The sequence below is a fragment of the Bathycoccus prasinos genome (genome assembly GCF_002220235.1).
Source record: "Bathycoccus prasinos genomic : Chromosome_7".
Classification (NCBI taxonomy): domain Eukaryota; kingdom Viridiplantae; phylum Chlorophyta; class Mamiellophyceae; order Mamiellales; family Bathycoccaceae; genus Bathycoccus; species Bathycoccus prasinos.
Window position 1 is genome coordinate 505,706 of NC_024002.1, and position 19,461 is coordinate 525,166.

A 19,461-nucleotide genomic window follows, 5' to 3' on the forward strand; every position below is an offset into this window, starting at 1 on the left:
TTGATTAATCTGCCGCCGTGTGCTTCGTAGTACATTCCTAATACTATTACTCTTACGATGCGAGATTCTTAATCCGTAATTGATTGAACCTCGATATTTCCGTCTCTTTCACCGTCGCTTCGGCGATAACGCCGCTATCGTTCCAATCGCACGCCTCGGGAACCGATATCGAACACAGGATGAGTTTCTTGTTCACTTGGACGCACAATCGACTGAGCGACTGCAACTCGTACCATTTCGGAAACGATTTCGTGAGTTCGCCTCTGTTGTTTTCTTTCAAGGATGACTCCGACGCGTTACCCTCACTAAACACATCGAACGATTTTCTCGCGCCGTTGTTTTCTGGCAAAACTAACGCGCAGCAATCCGAGTGCACCAACGACGGATGTCGACGATACAAAACTAAATCCGCGCCGTATTGCAAACCGGATCTCGGCAACCATCCTTGCAACCGAAAGTGACACGTAGCTACGCACTTTAAACCGAACGCAGCACCGGCGGTCTCGCGCAACAGCGTCCAAAACTGCTCACGAGAAAGCTCCACGTGTCGTCCACCTTTGTTATTGTTGTTGTTGTTGTCGTTGTTATCATTCTCGTCGTCGCTATTGCTATTTACTACGCTCTCCTCGTACGCGTACACGACCAAACACCCAACCACGGCGTGTAAATAAAACGCATCTTCTGGTGATAATCTCAACGCCACTACATCTCGATGCACAAAAGGCACGTCCCTCGCGACGCACTCTCGCACTCTTCTCCCTATGTTCAACTGATCGAACAAACTCGCCACGCGTCTCGGGCACGAAACCCACACGCTCTCTCGATGAAACGCGCCGCGAAAGACGCAGTTCGCGAGTTCAGAAATTATAGACTCTGGATTTCTACTCTCTCGCGCTTGTCGGTGCTTCCCTCGTTTCCATTTGATTCGCGCGTTCAAGTTTATCGATGGCATACTATTTGTCGTCGCTGTCGTTGTTTTGCTCTTTAATTGTATACCAACTCTACACGCTTTAGGAGCCTCCTTTGCTCTTCTTCGTCCTCCTCCTCTCTCCTTCCTCGAGAGCCTCTGCCGATGATGTCACTCTCTCCTGCAACGCTCGCTCTTCGATTTTCAGCTCGTTCACTTTGTTCTGCAAAAACTCTCGCAACTCTCGCAGACTTTTTATTCTCGTCCTGAGTAACAAAAGGATCCGGTCTTTGGTTTTCCCCGTGGTGGAACTCCTCGACGTTAACGGGAGTAAACCTTCTTTACGTTTCTTTGTGTCTTGGTCTTCTTTAACTGCGTCGTCGATATCGAAATCGAGGTTCCCGCGAGGAGGGAAAGAGGTTTTCTCGGTTCTGGTGGTGCGCTTCTTTTGCACGCGCGTCATGTATGATTCCTAAATGTGGGGGATTGAAACGAAGGAAGAGGAGACCAATTGAAGAAAAGAACAGAAGCGCTCGTCGATGAACGTATTGATTCTTGTGGTTCGTAGTAGTATTAAAAATGGTTTACTGTTTGCGTGTTTATCTTGTTGTTTATGTTGTTTTTATTATTCGTCGTCGTCGTCGTCGTCGTCGTCGTCGTCGTCGTCTTCCTCGTCTTCGTACTCTTCGTCGTCGTTCGCTCCTCTTCCTCCTCCTCCTCCTCCTCCTGCGGCTGCCGCGCTCCCGCCGAAGGTGATCGAGCTGCTCCCACTACTCCCGAGTCTCCTCGCAGGTTCCTCCCCTGGAAAGTACCCGTATTTATTTTTAAAAGCCTTCTCGTACCGCGCGCGTTGCTGGTCGATTTTCGTTTGCGGGTTCAAACTCCCGCCCGGTCTTTTGTATTCCCACAACGCCCAGGCGCCGGCGACGAGGAGGATGCCGAGACCCATCGTGCTCGGTTCGCCTTCGCCTCCTGGATTCCACCCGTCGTCGTAGTCGCCGTCCTCGCCGTCATCGCCGTCGTCACCGTTACCACCTCCGCCCATGCCGCCGTCGTCGCCGCCGTACCCGAGTTTTCGTTGCTCCTGCGTTTCCATCCGGAGCGGCGCCGAACCGGGGCCGCGACCTTTGTCGGACGAGGAACCGCCGCCGCCGCTGTTGTTATCATCATCGTACGAAGAAGGAACGAAAAACGAAGGTCAGTAAAAAAGATCGAAAGAGAGAGAAAAAAAAACAGTCGTCGTCGTCCTCTCGCTCTCTCACGAACAAACAAACAAACAAATGGACGCATCGTCCTCTCGAGTCGCTTCGAAGGCATCACAAGGAGGTTTTGGGGGAAACGAACGCATTTTGTCTCTCAATCTCATCTCCGAGAAGAAGTCACAGAAGAAGAAGAAGAAGGAATAGAATCGCACCTCTTGGGAAACCCGAACCCTTCCGGTGCGTCGTTGTTCGAGCCGCTCTTTCCTCCTTTCTTCGCCATCGCTTTTATACTCATCGTTTGTGTCCTCTTCTTGTTGGTCGTTCGTTGGTGTTTCCTCAACTGCTTTTTGTGCTGCCCGTTGTGTCTTTGCGGGCAAAGACTGACGGTGGTGGTGTTGCGACTCGTCGTAAACATCATCTCTCTCTTGTTCTCTCTCCTTCTCTCTCTCTCTGTGTCAGTGTGTATCTGTGACTTTTAACGGAAGACAAAAGTTGTTTCTCTCTCTTTCCGAAAGCACGTTCACTCTCCCGGTGACTCTTTCTTTCTCTTTGAGGTTTTTTCCATTTTATCCGAAATTTCCTCATTTAGAGACACACGACAACGAGTATGTTTACGATATCAGCCGCATCGTCGATGGTCTCCTCGTCTGGTGCGTCTCATTCGAGCGAGAGTAATACTAGCACGAGCAGAGGTACTGCTCGTGGGAGTCTTCTTCTTCGAGGAGGACGACCAAGAAGAAGGGAAAAGAGCAAAAGCCTTTGCACGACGGCAACACGCGCACCAACGAGAGAAGAAGAACGAGACGAGTTTGAAGAGGAGAGGAAGATAAAGAAGGGAGAACAACAACGACGAATAATTGGAAACGAGATGATGACATCACTGTCAACGGCTGCGGCGTTTTGGATGAATACACAAAACATCGCGATGGCAAACGCGGCGGAAACGTTTGATGACGCAGAGGCGGCGATAGCATCATCAAATCTCGTGGAAACGATGATGATGGAAACGACGACGAGTTCATCCGGCAACGCGGGGTTAGAATCTGTCCGCCTCGTCGTCGCGGTGAGCGCCATCGCGCTGATTCTCTTCCAAGGCCCAAAAGGGGACGGGGTGGTGAACAAGCTGAGCGAGAAGCGAGTGTTTTCCTCCGCGAAGAACGCGAAGAGCGCGGTGGATTACGTGACGTACGCGTTGATTGGAGGGTTTATAGTGTTGAGCGCGGTGTTAGCGGTGGGATGATGAGAGGTTTATGTACGCCGCGCGTGTGCTTTAGAGCGCTTTGAAACGTATTTGATGTTTACTATTTTTGTTATCCGCAAGAGCGGGCGCGCTCGCGCGCGATTCGCTTGGTTTTCACCAGCGTTTTTGCGCGTTTGTCTATTTACTACTCTATTTACTATTATTGTTTCTTCTTCTGTTTCTTCTTGGCCACTGTTTTCTTCTTAGGGGCGAGTGCCAAAGGTTTCTCGTTTGTCTTCTTCGGCGCCGCGGCGGTTTTCTTCTTCCTCTTCGGCGGCGCGGCGGCGAGTTGTAACGGCGACGGGACCGGTTCTGTTACTGCATTTTCGTCGTCACTCTCTTCTTCTTCTTTGTCTTCTTCACCTTCCCTATTCTCGTCTACCGCGGTCTCCTTTTTCTTTACATTCTTCTTTCTTGTCGTCGTCGACTTCTTCTTCGATCCGGGTTGTTTATCCGGAAACACGATGCTCGCGTCAAAATCTTCTCCTTTTAAATCCGCGACTGCCAGCGCCAAACGCTTACTCTTAATTTTCGTAAAACCGTCGGACTTTTGCACCAAACTCTCGTAGTAATCCTGCATCGTCCTTTGCTTGTACTTTTCGTTGCGTTCTTTGATTTTATCGTACATCGGCTTGAGCGTATCTGAGGTGAAATCCTCGGGCCAGTTTAACCGCTCGCGAAAGAAATCGAGAATGTCGCGTTCCAAAGGCGTTTGGTCCCAAACGAATTTTTCCTCGGACGGATCGACTTTAGGTTCAGCGTATGCCGCTCGAACCGCGTCGTCCGGAAAAGATGGTGGAAACTTCCACGTTGTTTTCTTCGTTTGGTGTTCTTGGTAGAAGCGCTTGCGCGCCGCGCTGGCAGTTTCGGGGGCGGTTTCCGCCGGATTGTCGTCTTGCTTCTTCTTCTCTGCTTCGCATTCATCATCGTCTGGGACGACGACGAGAGCGACTGAATCTCCGTTGTCATCGATCTGCATCTTCACCTTCTCTTCCTCGATTTTAATCTTCTCTAAGTGCTTCCTCACTTTCGCGCCTTTCGCGCCCGGTAAACTCAGCGTCTGATTTTCCGTCCACTTCTTGAACTGTTTCAATCCTTCTAAACTTTCCGCGCCGTTTTCTTTGTCCGCGTCTGAAAACCCGGCCAAAACTTCCATCGCGTTGACGATACCAATACCATCGATACCAACGGTGTAATCCGATCCCAGCAACATCGCTAATTGAATCATTCGTTCGCGATTTAATCCTAACTGTTTCTCGATGCGCGAAGATTTGTACATTTGAATCGCTTTCGTATTCTCGAAGGCGTTGCGAAAGACTAAAGTGGCGCCGAATAAGAAAACGTCACTATCGTTCGTGAAGACGCCGTCGACTTTACCAGTTCTGTTGAGATGCGCGCACTCGGCTTCAGCTTCTTCCGGAGCAACCACGTATGGAATGCCCAAGAGCATCAAGAGTTCTTGCACCTCGCGATACATCTGCGGCGTCGGTTGTTCGCCGTAGATTTTTTGCGCTTTCTTCCGCTTCTCTTCTAGAACCTGCCGTTCCTTCTCGTTCTCTTCAATCATGGTGTTGATTTTTTTCCTTCGCTCGTGGTCTTCCATCTCCTTTGCAGCGTTCGCAAATAGGTCGTCATCTTGCGCCATTTCTCGTTCGATTTCATCTTCCACGTCCGATTTGATGCGGAAATTTTTGAAAAACTCATTCTCCGGAGTATCGGTTTGGAACGAGGACGGTTGGTACGAGGTCGGCGGCGGAGGCGGAGGCGGGGGCGGAGCCGACGATGGTTTTTGAAGAATCTTTTCTTCTTCTACCACTTCTTCTCCTTCCTCTTCCAAAAACGTCACCATCTTTTGCTTCTCCTTTTTCTTCCCCTCGGCTTTTTCCCGAGACGCCTTTTCAGCAGCCTCTTCGTCTTCCTTTTTCTCTTCGCTTAGAATCTTTGCCTCGTCCGCCGCTTTCTTCATGTCTTCGTACGTGTCGCGTTCATCGTCGTTACCTTTTGGACGGTTACGCAATCCTCGACCGACGCGACCGGGGTTGTCTCGTTCGAGCGAAAGGAAAATTGCGCGTTGTAAAGCGCCCTCATCGTCTTCGCTATCGACGTCGATGTTGTTGTATTCTTCGTCGTCGTCGTCGTCGTCGTCGTCGTCGCTCAAATATTTCGCTTCGTACGCTTTTTTTATATCGACGTTGTCGACTTTATCCTCGTCGTCCGACGACGATGACGACAATGGAATTTTGATGCGCTCTTCTTCTTTGTCTTTTTCTTCCCGTTTCTCCTCTTCTTCTCTCGCGTTTACATCCATCGTTGGTGGTGCCGGTAATGCTTTCGTGCGTTCCTCTTCTTCTTCTTCTTCTTCTTCTTCACCTTCTTCTCCTTCTTCTTTCTCTTCGTCGCTTTGCCACTCTTCTAAGCTTTTCCCGCGAACGAATCCGTGCGTCATGGAGTACACATCTTTCCTCGATTTCATCGCGCTTCCTCCTCCTCCATCGCCGCTGGCGGGTGCTTCTTCTTCAACGTCTTCGCACTCTTCTTCGCCTTTGAACACTTTCTTCTTCTGCTCGGACTTTTCTTCGAGCACGCGCTCGACAATTTTCAAGTGTCTCGCATCTTCGTCGTCTTCGACATCTTCCCACTCCTCCTCCTCCTCCTCCTCTTCTTCTTCTTCTTCTTTGATTACTTCGCCTTCCTCCGCAAACAGTGGGTCGACCGTTTTTATATCCTCGAGCTCTTTTTTCGATATCTGGATCCGCACTTCCGATGATAAGTGTTCCTGTTTACTCGAATCTTGATTCTTACTATTTCTGTGCGGCATTTCCGCCACCGATCTCGCAATTGTCGGTCCCGGCAAGTGTTCGTTCAACGCCGAGGAAATGATTAAATCCGATCGAGGCGCGGATAAATCTTGTTGCCCTTTCCGACGCTTCTTCTCTTGGTAAAATGATTGCACCTGCGGACGGTTGTTGAGCAGTGTCGTCTGGCCCGCTTGGAACGAGGCGAAGCCTCGGTAGGAATCCTCCAGCATATCTCTCGTTTGGCCGTTTGGGAAGATCTTATTGCCAGTAGTGTTTCCTCCTCCTCCTCCTCCTCCTCCTCCTCCTGACTTGCTGTGAGTACCCAAGCCACTTCCTTTACCGCCACCATCACTTTCTCCTTTATGGTACACGTACTCCAAACCGTCGTGCGCGGCAATCTTCTTGGACACGTCCCCTGCGTTATTGTTCCCGCTACTCTTCGCCCCGTTCTGCCTCATGGTCCGATCCATTTCTTTCCTCAACTTTGTGCTCTCTAAATACTTCTCTATTTGTAACTGCGAAAAGCTCATCGAATCTTTCTCTACCGCTTGAAACTGCGACCGATTCTTCCCTACGTTTTCGTCTCGGATCCGTTTCATCATCTCCAGTTGCATCGAAACCGGCAACGCGCCGAGCACGGTCGGATCAATCTTACCGTCTTCATCCGTCGGGAGTTCCACATCCCAGGCGGAGAAATCCTCGTCCGGGTCCGTCTCGCTCTCTTCCGTCTCTTTGTTTTCTTTTGCGTGTTCTTCTGCTTGTTCATCATCATCATCATCATCATCATCCGGATCGATTATAAACTTCCGCTTCTTCTTCTTCTTCTCCTTTCCCGCGTCGTCGTCGTCGTCAAACATCATCATCTCCCCGAACATTTTCTCCTTAAAAAACCGTTCATCTTTATCCATATCTCTCTCCACGCGCTTTTCTAGTTGTTTCTCCAAAATCTCCCTCTCGATCGCGTTCATCAAGATCGTTTCCGCCGCTTTCCTCAGCGTCAACTTCGCCTCCAAACTCTTCCTCTTCCTTTCCCGCACGCACGCTCGTTTAATCCCCGGCGTTTTCCCGTCGAACACGAACACCGGAAACACTCGTAAATGGAGTAACTTTATGATTCTTTTCAGAAAGCCTAATATGTGTGCGTTTGCGATCGGTTCCCCTCGGTCGTCTCGCATCGCTTTCAGGAATTGCATCATCCAGATGGATGCGTCCACGGCGATGGTTTTCCCGGTTAAGGCGTCTAAATTGACGCGCTCCGCGGACGGTTCCAGGATCGTCCACAGGTCTTTCACGCCCATTTTTTATAAATTCTTCACGTTCAATTTCAAGTGTCTCGCATCTTCTTCTTCTTTTAAGTCCACTCGCACATGGTGGTTTTTATCAAAGCTTTAACGTTGTTCTTTCTCTGCGCTTTTTCTAAAACGTCAGTCTTGTGGAGATTTCTTCTGACTCATCACACTTCTGCGTAGCAGTAGTATATATACTACTCTTTTCGTAGACAGAGATGAAGACGCAAACGAGTAGTAAAAATGTCGTCCAACACGAACGAACGGACTCGTACCAGCGAATGAAACGCGCGATGGAAAGTTTCAACATCGAAGAGAGCATGGTAAGCGTGGTTTTTTACTCTCGCATTGGAAATGTAACGCGTTGTGCTGTTAAAAATGTGCTCATCATTTCGCGCTCTTTTGATGCTCTTCAGAGAGCACGCGCCACCGTCAGAGAACGAAGAACAGAGCTTTATTGGTGGTTTTTACGTTTCGCGTCTTCTTTTACTTCTTCTTGGTTTCTCGCGACACACGCGCGAATGGAATAAAAACCAACTCTCAATCTCTTCTTTTCTCCGACGATGGAAAAAATACGAAAGATGTTGAGATGTGACTTTGAGTAAAGGAGCGGACATTTTGCAGGCGCTGACATGTTTCTCTCTCTCTCTCTCTCCTTTAATAAATTCTCTCAAACAATAACAGCACTCGACGTCTTCACCACTCCACGACGCGGCAGAGGAAGACGACGTGGAAACGATCGTCGCGTTGATCACGATTGGAGCGAACGTGAACGAGACGGACGATTCCGGGATGACGCCGTTGACGTACGCCGCGACTTGGGGGAACGCGAATGCGATGGCAATTTTGTTAGAGAACGGAGCAGACGTGAACCATAAGGATAAAGTTGGAGACACGGCGTTGCACGAGGTGTGCAGGGGAGACGTGACGGAGAACGAGAGGTACATCGAGTGCGCGAGAGTTTTGTTGGAGGATAAGAATTGCGACGTGGATGCAAAAAACGAGTTGGGGGCGACGGCGTTACACGTGGCCAGTCACGGGGGGAATACGGAGATGATTGAGCTGTTGTGCGATTGGGGGGCATCGGTGACTGGAGAGAAAGCGGAGATGAAAGGTGGGTATTCCGCGTTACATTTAGCCGCGAAGAATGGGAGTTCGAGCTCGTTGAGCGCGTTGGTCGATCACGGCGCGGATATTCGGTTGGAATCGAAAGAGCCGATGGTCGGCGCCGGCGGTGGCGAAGGCGGGTTGAGAAGAAACGATTCTGCCACGGCTTTAGATATTGCCGAGCAGAACGGGCAAACGGAAGCGGCTGGGATGTTGAAGACGGCCAGTGAACGGGAGTTCGAAAGAGGCGGTCTTTTTGGCGAAGGAAACGCGCCAAGGAAACAACCGAGTTTTTCGGGGAGGAGTAAACAAAGCGAACAGCGGAGTAAAGATTCAAGCAACGGGGAAGATTCGACGAGAGATGGAAAGAAAATCATTCGGCCTTCTTCGAGATTGAGTCAGAAGAATATCACGAGGAAAAGGGGCGATCCAGATCCCGATTATTATTAAGATATTTATTATATTGAAGACCGTAGTACTATGATGCGTGTGTGTGTGAACTGGAAGAGTATAGTGTAAAATTTCATAGATGTTGTGAAGTAGGAATCAAAAATGCGTGTAACATAATCTAATCTCATCAAATGGACATACTTTTTGGCGGTTTCATTCTCGGCGGTTGCGGCTTCCAGTTTGCTTGATCCTCCGGTTTCCCGAGCTGCCCGCACGCCGCCATTTCTTCGTCTCCTCTGGATTTTCGTATCGTCGCTAAAACTCCATTCTCGAGTAAATAGTTTCGAAACGCCAAGATGTGCTCTTGATTGGAACACGTGAATTCGCTGCCGTCGTGCGTGTTGAAGTAAATCAAATTGATTTTGCACGGGATCGTTTTGGAGATTTCTATGATTCGATCGGCGTCTTCGAACGAATCGTTGACGTTCGCGAGCATGATGTACTCGAAGAAGACTCTTTGCTGTCGTCGAGATCTTTTCGCGCGCTCGTCGCTACTACTACTACTACTACTACTACTACTACCACCACCACCACCACTACTATTATTGCTAAATCTTTCCCGGATCACCCCTAACAAATCTTCCAACGGGTATTTCCGATTAATCGGCATGATCCAATTCCTAATTTCGTTCGTCGTCGCATTCAACGATACGGCTAACATGCAATCGGACTCGTCCAAAAATCGCTCGATCCCAGGGATCAATCCGCTCGTGGATACCGTTACTCTGTTCTTACTAAAATTCAACCCTTTCGGATCGGTCATGATTTTCACCGCTTTCAGAACATTTTCTGTGTTGTGCAACGGCTCGCCCATCCCCATGAACACGACGTTCGTGACATCTTCTCCGGCGATATCTCTCGCGTTGACGACTTGTTGCACGATTTGATTCGCGTTTAGATTTTTTCTCAGACCCATTTTCGCGGTAAAACAAAACTGACAGTTCATCGCGCACCCTAACTGCGAAGAGACGCACACCGTCGTTCGTCCCTTTTTCCCGTCCTCCTCTGCTTCGCCTGGTAACGGCGGTATGATGACCGATTCGACGATCCCGCCGTCGCTCAGAGCGTAAGTGACTTTCCTCGTCCCGTCCTTCGCGACGTTGATGGAATCTAAAGTTAAATCCCCACCAAACGACGCCAACTCGTGCATTTTCGCTCGAAATTTCGCAGATATCTCCGACGACATGTCTTCGACGTCGTTGCAATAATTGGAAACAGAAGAATTCCCGTCGTCGTCTTTCTCCTCCTCTCCCGCTGCTGCTTTCGTTGGCGATAGTTGTCTTCTCCTGTACATGGATTCAATCAACTGTTCCACTCTCGATGGCTTCTCGTCGATGGATACCAGCCAATCTTTCATCTCATCTCTCGTCATTGATTTCAGCGCAATCTTATCCGGCTTTGCGATCGTTTTTGGCCTCGACATCGATTGATAATACGCCTCGGAGGACGGGAAGAGTTCGTTGAGTTTCGCTAAATCCGGCGGCGAAGACGAGTGCATTTGTTGTTGTTGTTGTTGTTGTTGTTGAGCAACTTTTATCACCATCGCGCCTCGCCCGTGTCGTTTACCTCGTCCGAAAAGAAGATGAGACCGACGTGGGAGCGAGGACGTTTCTTTGACGACGACCGCTTGAAACGCGACGAGCGTTCGCATGATTGTGTGTCGTATTTTAGTAGAGAGTAAGGAGGTTTGGAATTGGACCTCTGGGGGGAAAAAGTGAGGATAACGAACGAGACGACTGACTGATCTATCCAATCGATCCGCTTTAAACTACGCACGCGTTCTATCAGTATTAGCATTACATTTTGATGACTCTCTTCTAATTTACTACTCTTTTTCAATGTATTATTTTGTGCTGCTCTCTTTCCTTTCGTCCTCCTCGACAGCGGGCGGGTTCTCGGCGGCGGCGACTCGGCGGCTGTCTTCAAGCGCTTTCCTCTTCTCGCTCGCCAGGACGGTTTTCTCCACGTCGTAAAAAACCGACGTTTGTCCTTCAGGTACGCGCACGCGTCCTCCGTTGCCTATTTTAGCGGTCGTTCCTACGTCTAAAAACCGTTCCCAGGATTCCCAGGGTAGGAATCCTCCGCACGCGGTGCACTTTCTCGCATATTCTCCTTTTTTAATCAGCCCTGAGCCTTGGCACAAAGCGCATTTGCGTTGGATTAAAATCCGTTTCCCGAACTCGTACGCGGCGATGATGAACGGCGCTATTCCGGCGAAGAAGCCGAAATAGAGTTGCCACGGTTCTATGCCTGCTTCCAGGAGGGAGTCAGAGAACGAGGAGGATTGAGACAGGAGAGGTTCGGCTTCTTTGATGACTTCGTTTTGGACGATGATGATGTCGTCACCACCGTTAACGACGGGGAGGCAAAATCTTCGGTTCTTTTGTCCTCTTCTTCTTTGACTTTGAGCGAACGATGCGCTCCTCGTTTTTCGAGTGGAGGAGAGGTGCTCGTTGATCGTTGTTCGAGGAGTTTGTGTGCTACGCTTTGCGGCGCTCATCATGTTTGAGGATGATGTACAACAACAAAGCGTGTAAGTAATGAAGGGATAAACAACCAAAGCGAGTTCTAAATTTTCTAATAACTACCATCATCGAACGTTTCAATCATCAATCACTTGTTAAAGAACACCATGCTCAACACGAAATCGACGACGAATATCGCCACCAAAGAAATAACCACGGATGCGGTGGTACTTTCCCCGACGCCTTTAGCGCCGCCAATGGTCGTCGTCCCCCAACCGCAGGAAATGACCGCGATGACCGCGCCGAACGCCACGCTCTTGGCGGACATGACGCCGATATCGCTCAACTCTAAATACTTTGCCGCGGAGTCGATGACGACGTTTGGGGAGACGCCGTAGCGGAAATCGGCGAGGATAATGGACGCCGCCATCGATTGCGCGAAGGAGATTAACGATAAAATAGGGAGGGAGATCATGCACGCTAAGACGCGAGGGATGACCAAATAATCCACCGGGTCGGTGTCTAAAACGGTGAGTTGGTCGACTTGTTCCGTGACTTGCATGGTCCCTAACTCGGCGGCGATGGCGGACCCAACGCGACCGGCGAGAACGATGGCGCAAATAACCGGCGTCAACTCTCTCGCGAACGCTAATCCGAGCAAACCGCCGATGACGTTTTTCAATCCAACTTTGGAAAATTCTTTGCAAAACTGAATCGTAAACACCAAGCCGACGAAGGACGAAGTCATCATCGCTACGCCTAACGTCTCCGGCCCAATTCTCGCGATTTGCTCCACAGTCTGTTTCATGTTGATCCGTTTCTTCAGTTTCACCGACGGTTTCAACAGTAACCGATAACAGACGTTCCCGGCTAACAACAAAGTCGCCGCCGTTCGCCATAAAAACTTCGGCGGGTTCCAAATCTCGCACGTTTCTATAATCAAGTTCAGCACTTTCTGTCCAACTGTTTTCGGATCTTTCATCGCTTTCTCCGGATCCGACGCCGTTTCGTCGATGAACTGCTTCAATCGATTTAAAGATTGCTCGCGGAACTGTTTCTCGGTTTCCGCTTCCAAGGGTATAAACTTTTGATCGTTGTTGTTGGTGGTGTTACTGCTCGTGCCACTCGCGCTGTTGCTGCTTCGCCTCTCGTCGAAATCTCTGGCGTCCCAGTTTTGGCTCATCATCTTCGTTTTCCTCCTCCTCCTTTCAGAAGAAGAAGAAGAAGACAAAAAAGAAGAAGAAAACCCAATGGTGGTCGTCGTCCCCTTCCTCCTCTCGCGCCTCCTCCTTTCGCCGCCTTTGCTGCGCGGAAGAAGCGTTTGAGCAGTCGTCGTCGCGCTCATCATCATCGTCATCATCTCATCAAAAATTTTGTCTCTCTCGCTCTTCTTCTTTGTGTAAGTTGAAAGAAATCTAAAAAAAAAAAATTCTGAAACCCTAAAAAAGAGAAATTATTTTCTCTTCTCGGAAAGATTTTATCTCCTGTGCGTTCTCTCGTCATACCCCGCACCCTCTTTTCTTTTCTTCGATAGCGTAGGAGAGACTCTCAGAGAGAGAGAGAGAGAGAGAGAAGGATGATGATGATGTCAACAACAACAACACACGCAGCGACGAGGACAACGGGAACCTTTAAAACCTTACGCGAGAGAAGCTGCTCCAGAGTGCACGCGACAACGACAACGACATCATCGTCTCACAATCAAACCTCGTCAAGAACGAAGAATTCCTCCTCCGACGAGGATGATGATGAAAAGATGATAAAGAAAAAACAACATTTCGTGGAACAACTCGGTCGAGGAGTCTCCGCGTTCGCGTTGGCGTCCGCGATGAGTTTATCACCAATTTCGATGGTTGATTCCGCGAACGCGTCTGAGATTGAGATTTTACAAACGCCCGCACCGACGAGCGGGTATATCGTCGACGACGCGGGAATCATGTCTCGAGCATCCGCAGGGTCGATCAACAAAACTCTGAAAGAACTGGAAGATCAAACCGGCTATCACTTGAACGTGATTACGGTTCGAAAATTGGTATTCGAACAAGACCCGTACGCGTTTGGGGATAAGGTTTTGGAAACCTGGTACCCGACGTTAGAGGAAGGGAACAATAAAGGGAACTTTTTGTTGGTGAAGACGGCGAAGGAGGCGGCGGTGGTTGGCGGACCGAAATTTTTGAAGGCGGTCGGCGACGACGTTTTGGAGTCGGTGTTGAGCAAGAACGTGCCGATTAACCTCGAGTACGAGAAATTTAACGAAGCGTTGACGTCGAGTGTGGATAGAATTGCGGCGGTGTTGGAGGGGAAACCGGATCCGGGGCCTCCGGCGAAGTTTGAGAAGGACAACAGCAGAACGTTCAAAACGAAGGAAGAAACCGGCGCGAAGAGAGAGGTTTTCTCGAACGTCGTCGTCGGTTTGTTGGTGATTTCGTTCGTGGTGCCGATGTTACAGTACTTTGGTTACGTAACCGGGGATCCGGATTTCGATGATTAATAATAATGTACTATTATTATTATTATTATAATAATTTAAATCGTCGGCGGATTTTATCTTCCCAACTCTAAAAAACGCGTGTGTTACTTTATATAATATAACAAAACAAAAACAATCTACTACATAAATATATATAAATGCTACCGGTACTTATCGTCGTCGTCGCACCACGTTGCGATGTCGTATTCTAAGCCTAATACGTCTAATTTCCCCTGGTACTTTTCCGCGAGGGACGTACTCAGCGCTCTCGCGCTTTCCTCTTCTTCGAGCATCTTGCACCACTTTTTGCGATACTTTTCGTTTGGATCGGTCCTCGACAGCGGCTTTCCGGTATCGGCTTCAATCTTCGCCACGCATAAATCGAAAGCGCGTCGTTTTGGTTCTTCTTTTCCTTTTTCCTCTTCTTTTTCTGCCATTACTTCGGCTTCTGCTTCTGCTTCTTCATCGAATATGAAAGAGAAAATTTCTTCCGCCTTGCGCTCGGGTTCGCGAATAAAATCTTCCATGCGCAACGGGTACAAAGCATCTTTACCTAGCGCTTTCGCATCTCTCTGCGCCGTCTCGTGGAGCTTTACGTAATTGTCCAATAATTCTACAATCGTGACTCGTCCGTTTAGTTCTTTCATCGCGTTCAGCGCCATCGCGTTCGCTATTGGATGCCTCGTCACGTACACGTGTTTCGTCGTTTTCATCCCAACTCTTTTATACAACGCGCGCAGGAAAGTGCCGATGATGGCGTTTGGCGGCGATTTTTCGACAACGAAAGCGATATCAGACTCTTCCTTCTCGTCTCCTTTATCTTTGAACCCCCAATACTGTCCAAAACTATTCATCAATTTCACCCCGTTTTCGTCCGTATTTAACGCCGACCTTTCGGTCAAGTGATGCGCCTCGTTCAACGCATATCTCCCTAAACCGTTTCGCGAGAAGTCCCTCCCCGTTCGCATCGCCTGATACTCCTCCCCAACTCCAAACTTCGGATACACATCCTGCACGAAAATGCCTTCCGCGTGATCCGAAACCTTCCGACTCGCAAACGCTCCAATCTTCTCGTGCGCGCTCACGCACGACCACGCGATGGACGTGCCGCCTCGGTGAGGTCCGCCGATTAAAACCGCAGTCGTTTGCATCTTCCCCAATTTCTCTCGCCACTCAGTTAGAGTTAAATGTAGTCTGCGATGGCCGATAAAAATCGCCGATCCGTACCGAGAATACGCCGCAAACCATCCAAAAACCATAAGCCCGTACAGGACGAAAAGAGGAAGAAAACTTCTCCAACGGCTCTCAACGACGGCGTCGGGTTTGTCGTCGAATTTTGTGTCTTCCTCCTTCTGTTTCCTTTTCTCGTTATTGTTGTTCTTCTCGTTCGTCTTCTTCGCTGAGGCGTCGTCGTTTGCCGGGGCGTTTTTCGCGTCGTCTCTGGAGGAGAAGTTTACGGAAGCGTCAACCTTTTTTGTGTCCTTTCGCCGGCGTCGTCGTCGCATCATCATCATTTGGAAGTCGTTTTTTGTGTGTTTAATAACGATACTATATCGCTTTAAAAGCTTCTCAAAGAAAGTATTTTCGTCGATCTGATGATTCTCAATATTTAGACCCGTGATGTGGCCAACTCTTTACGCGTTGTTGTTGTTGTTGTTGTTGTTGTTGTGTAAAGAGTTTGTAAAATCGAACGGATGTGTCGCGGAAAAAAAGTGCCTACTTTTGAAGTTTCATTCAACTCTTTATTACTAAAAACTAGTTGTTTCCTAAATATTCAAACACCAAAGTGGTGGCTTTTTTACTCTCCGCGTCGTCAAAACTATGACGACGAGCTTCTTCTTTTAATTCTGCCGCTCGCATTTCTGTTTCTTCGTCGTCGTCGTCGTCTCGCGTGTTTTTTTTGTATTCGTATCCCGGGAACTCTCTCCAAACGAACGGTACTTTCGCTTTCAATCGAAACCGTTCTTTTTCCTTCACGAACGCGAGCTTCTCGCACGCCTCGGTCGGTATCGCCGCCGCGTATGCGTCGTCAAAACAGGTCACGCGTAATTCTCCTTTCACTTTCAAATGTTCCGAACTTCTCTCGAAGAGGTGTTCTAACAAGCGCTCGTTGGCTATTCTCGTAGGCGCGAGCGACGCCATGGCTCCGAACCCGCAATCCGGGAAATTGAAATACACCCGGTCCATTTTTTTCTTCTTATTACTATTGCTACTATTACTCTCGAACAAACCAGCGCCTACATCTTCGTCAAACCTCTTCGACACGTCCACGCCGTGCGCGACTCGCGCTCCGGAATCGAGCAAACACTCCACCAAATCTTTCGTTTTCTCGTCCACGTTCTTTTCCAACCCGGTGCACACTAAATTCCCTCCGTCACCGTTTGCTATCGTGACCAACGCCACGCTGAAGCTAAAATCTCCGTCTCCGAATACTAACGCGTGCATTGCTCCGTCGTGCGGTTCTTTCGCCTCGTTCATATCTCTCTGTTTTTGCTTTTTTTTCTTCCACTCGGACAGTTTTCCATTAGTCGTCAACGTGGTGTTCGTCTCCCCTGCAAAATTCCCGAACTCTTTCGACGGTCGTTTCCTCTCCCTCCGTTTCAAAGCTTCGGATTGTTTCGTCCCGTTGACTTTGTGCAGCGTGTTCAGGATCCGCGCCGCTCGGCCTTTCTTCGCCATATTCTTTTCCCCGAGAAGAAGTCCGTCTTTAGAACGACCGGTGGGGCAAACAACGCCAAAAGCACGAGACACAAATGGAGAAACGACGAGCTCGGAGAAAAAAAGACGAAAAGGAAAAGCGCAGAAAGAACCGCAGATGTGGTGCAACACCCGCACGGAACAAAAAGATACAGAATGGCGAAGATCCTCCACAGTTGTTCGTTTCTTCGTCTGTTTCTTTGTTGTTGCGAGTTGTCTCGCATCGTCGTCGTTGTCTCCCGCCGCATAAAGAAAGGCTTTGTATCTCTGATATAAAGCTTTCTTTCGTCGGTGTATTTTTAATCCGAGAAAAGGAGAGACGAAAAGCAGCTTTTTCTCCCTCCTTCTCTCTAGAGAGCTCATTTGCTGAAAAAGCACGTATATCAAAAAGAGCACGAACACACACCATTTTTGCGAGAAAACTGGTGTTTGTGTGTTGTTAAATTCTGCCTAAAAATCAAAGGACGGCATAAAAAAGTGACCTCTCTCGAGATAACACAAAAGGAATACTACTCTGCTCTATGTTTTCATCTTTCCCGACGACGAGGCATTCTTTCTCGGAGAATAAGAACGCCACGACGACCACGAAAGAGCAGCAACAACAAAAAGGGGACGATTTTAACGCCTACGGCGCGTTCAGTTGGTCTTCGAGAGCATCGCGTTCTTCTTCTTCTTCTGGGGGGGGTCTTTTGAAGAGTGAAAATCACGACGAGGTCGACGGGGAAGCGCAACACCAAAATGTACCGTCGTCCGCATCGCCGAGCGCGAAGAAGAAGTCGAACAACAACAACAACAACGCGTCGTCGTCGAGAGCACGAGGAGCAAAAACGACGACTTCACAGTCTTCTTTATTGAGGAACAACAGTTTAACGAAATCCCCGCGTTCACCGAAAGACCCGTTCGATGAAGAAACGTACACGTTCAAAGAGGAAGCGCTTTTTCCCGTCAGCGAGAGGATCAACGAGTGCTTACGATTGGTCGCGGAAGGCGACGCGCCGTGGGAGACGCCGAAAGTCACGGCGATATGTTTAGCCTCCAACGAAGACGTGGTCTCAGAGAAGCAACCGGTAGGGACGAATAAGTATCGACGGAAAGCAGGGACGATTATCATTAACGAGGATTTCATGGAGCAAGGGTATAACGGAGGGAAGACGACGAGCGGGAAGGCGAGGACGGGGGATTGCATCGTGACCAAAGGCGGAGGGTTACCTGGGGTGGAACATTTAGTGCATTGCGTGGTGCCGAGATACGTGGCGAGGTATAAGACAGCCGCGGAGACCGCGTTGGTGCACTGTTATCGAAACGCGCTGAGCATGTGCATAGAAGATGAAGTCGGATCCAGGAACATCGGGTTGACCTTGTTGCATAGGGACGAGAGGAAGTGTTACCCGAGGAGAGAAGGCGCGGAGGTGTTGGCGAGAACGGTGAGGAGGTTTTTGGAGAAATGGGTGCATAAATTCGAAAGCGTGGTGATTTTATTTCCCGACGAGGAGACGAAAGCGTATTACGAGAAGGAGGTGTTGCCGATCTACTTTCCGAGGAACTTGATCGAGTTGCAGCGGAGTCGAGAGGAGGCGATGGAGTGCGACGAAAACGGGGAGAGGGTGATTGTCGGGAGAACGATTTCGATCGACGCGTTTCCGAGTCGACACGATTCTAGGGATAGTCGTGATGATGATGATGATGTCGATGGTGGCTTTGAAGGAGAACGGGCGGCGACGATGGGGAGTCGATCGGAGTCGATGGACAATAACGGAGCAATGAGCGAAGACTCGAGCGTCGGCGAAGACGAAGATCTCGGGACGAATACCGAAAAAAGTACCAATCCTACAACTTTGCAACCACAACAACAGGAAGGGAGAAAGAGCGTAGAGATAACGATAGGTTACAAAGGCGGGCGACGCTGGCAGCACGGGAAAGGCTTGTTGAAATCCGATAAACACTCCCTCTCAAACAAGTCCATGAACAACTTATCGGAAGTGTTGAACGTGCCTCTCGGCGTGACCATCGCGACGCCAGCGACGGGTGCGACGTTTATATCGCAACATGAAACACCAGAAGAACGCAGAGCGCGAGTAGTGTCGATAAGTCAAGGTAACATCGAACCGTGGTTGTTGTTAAACGAGGCAACGAAATTGAACGCGAATTTCGACAAGTGCTTGTCCTCGGTCGAAGATACGACGACTTTAGAAAACGAAGAGATTGAGTATGCGAAACTGTTACGCGTCGCTTCGCACTCTCTCGATCAACTCAACGTGCTCGAATCTGCCACCAGAGCGGTGACAGTAGAAAAGCACGCCGACTTTGCCGGTAGGCGGATCATCACCATTGTCGGCGCGTTTGCCGAGCGAATGCTTCGCGAAGGCGAAGGCGATTTGTTAGCCATGTCGCTTGCAAATAACGTCGTCAACGCGTCGCAAGAAGGCGCTGCGTCTGGTTTTATCATCATCTACCACCACACGGGACAAAATAGCGATTCATTGACGTCCGAGCAGTTTGAAATGCTTTTATCCAAAGCGTTAGGACCGGCGCATTGCCAAGCGCAATTGAAAGCGTTATACGTGGTCCATCCGGGGACGAAAATGAAAGCGCAGTGCTGGTGGTCGAGCTTGGGTATCAATCGAAACGACGGCGCGTGCGCAGCTCTAGGCAAAGCCGTATATGTGAACACGTTGGAAGAATTGAACGCGTACGTGAGAGTGCAAGGAGGCGAGGAATTGGATGTTCCCGCGCACGTGAAGGATTTTGACGCAAACGTCGCGGCGAAAGGATCGTGGTACTAACCCGAAGAATGTAAAAGAATATAATAACATGCTGTAATATTATTTCATGCGCATAC

General features: G+C 49.3%; 12 protein-coding genes across 12 annotated transcripts; 4 read left to right on the plus strand and 8 right to left on the minus strand.

Annotated features, from left to right (window-relative positions):
* Positions 1–52: 52 nt before the first annotated feature.
* Positions 53–952, minus strand: Bathy07g02550 (predicted protein; the record flags this gene model as incomplete). The annotated part of the gene is made up of 1 exon (XM_007511945.1): positions 53–952. The coding sequence occupies one exon, from the start codon at positions 950–952 to the stop codon at positions 53–55; it is 900 nt and encodes a 299-aa protein (XP_007512007.1).
* A 580-nt stretch (positions 953–1,532) lies between these two features.
* On the minus strand, positions 1,533–1,952 carry Bathy07g02560 (predicted protein; the record flags this gene model as incomplete). The annotated part of the gene is made up of 1 exon (XM_007511975.1): positions 1,533–1,952. One exon carries the CDS (start codon positions 1,950–1,952, stop codon positions 1,533–1,535), a length of 420 nt encoding a protein of 139 aa, XP_007512037.1.
* A 791-nt stretch (positions 1,953–2,743) lies between these two features.
* Positions 2,744–3,349, plus strand: Bathy07g02570 (predicted protein; the record flags this gene model as incomplete). Its single annotated transcript, XM_007512259.1, has 1 exon — positions 2,744–3,349. One exon carries the CDS (start codon positions 2,744–2,746, stop codon positions 3,347–3,349), a length of 606 nt encoding a protein of 201 aa, XP_007512321.1.
* Positions 3,350–3,509: 160 nt separating this feature from the next.
* Bathy07g02580 (DNA excision repair protein Rad2) lies at positions 3,510–7,445 on the minus strand (the record flags this gene model as incomplete). The annotated part of the gene is made up of 1 exon (XM_007512119.1): positions 3,510–7,445. The coding sequence occupies one exon, from the start codon at positions 7,443–7,445 to the stop codon at positions 3,510–3,512; it is 3,936 nt and encodes a 1,311-aa protein (XP_007512181.1).
* Positions 7,446–7,651: 206 nt separating this feature from the next.
* Positions 7,652–8,990, plus strand: Bathy07g02590 (ankyrin repeat protein; the record flags this gene model as incomplete). Its single annotated transcript, XM_007512258.1, has 2 exons — positions 7,652–7,756; positions 8,118–8,990. 2 exons carry the CDS (start codon positions 7,652–7,654, stop codon positions 8,988–8,990), a joined length of 978 nt encoding a protein of 325 aa, XP_007512320.1.
* A 127-nt stretch (positions 8,991–9,117) lies between these two features.
* Positions 9,118–10,533, minus strand: Bathy07g02600 (radical SAM enzyme, Cfr family; the record flags this gene model as incomplete). Its single annotated transcript, XM_007512121.1, has 1 exon — positions 9,118–10,533. The coding sequence occupies one exon, from the start codon at positions 10,531–10,533 to the stop codon at positions 9,118–9,120; it is 1,416 nt and encodes a 471-aa protein (XP_007512183.1).
* Positions 10,534–10,833: 300 nt separating this feature from the next.
* On the minus strand, positions 10,834–11,490 carry Bathy07g02610 (predicted protein; the record flags this gene model as incomplete). Its single annotated transcript, XM_007512085.1, has 1 exon — positions 10,834–11,490. The coding sequence occupies one exon, from the start codon at positions 11,488–11,490 to the stop codon at positions 10,834–10,836; it is 657 nt and encodes a 218-aa protein (XP_007512147.1).
* A 113-nt stretch (positions 11,491–11,603) lies between these two features.
* On the minus strand, positions 11,604–12,641 carry Bathy07g02620 (protein of unknown function DUF140; the record flags this gene model as incomplete). Its single annotated transcript, XM_007512074.1, has 1 exon — positions 11,604–12,641. The coding sequence occupies one exon, from the start codon at positions 12,639–12,641 to the stop codon at positions 11,604–11,606; it is 1,038 nt and encodes a 345-aa protein (XP_007512136.1).
* Positions 12,642–13,031: 390 nt separating this feature from the next.
* On the plus strand, positions 13,032–13,946 carry Bathy07g02630 (predicted protein; the record flags this gene model as incomplete). The annotated part of the gene is made up of 1 exon (XM_007512046.1): positions 13,032–13,946. One exon carries the CDS (start codon positions 13,032–13,034, stop codon positions 13,944–13,946), a length of 915 nt encoding a protein of 304 aa, XP_007512108.1.
* A 140-nt stretch (positions 13,947–14,086) lies between these two features.
* Bathy07g02640 (hypothetical protein AURANDRAFT_64988) lies at positions 14,087–15,439 on the minus strand (the record flags this gene model as incomplete). The annotated part of the gene is made up of 1 exon (XM_007511972.1): positions 14,087–15,439. One exon carries the CDS (start codon positions 15,437–15,439, stop codon positions 14,087–14,089), a length of 1,353 nt encoding a protein of 450 aa, XP_007512034.1.
* A 241-nt stretch (positions 15,440–15,680) lies between these two features.
* Positions 15,681–16,985, minus strand: Bathy07g02650 (unknown protein; the record flags this gene model as incomplete). The annotated part of the gene is made up of 1 exon (XM_007511985.1): positions 15,681–16,985. The coding sequence occupies one exon, from the start codon at positions 16,983–16,985 to the stop codon at positions 15,681–15,683; it is 1,305 nt and encodes a 434-aa protein (XP_007512047.1).
* A 158-nt stretch (positions 16,986–17,143) lies between these two features.
* Positions 17,144–19,405, plus strand: Bathy07g02660 (predicted protein; the record flags this gene model as incomplete). The annotated part of the gene is made up of 1 exon (XM_007512115.1): positions 17,144–19,405. One exon carries the CDS (start codon positions 17,144–17,146, stop codon positions 19,403–19,405), a length of 2,262 nt encoding a protein of 753 aa, XP_007512177.1.
* Between the last annotated feature and the right edge of the window lie 56 nt (positions 19,406–19,461).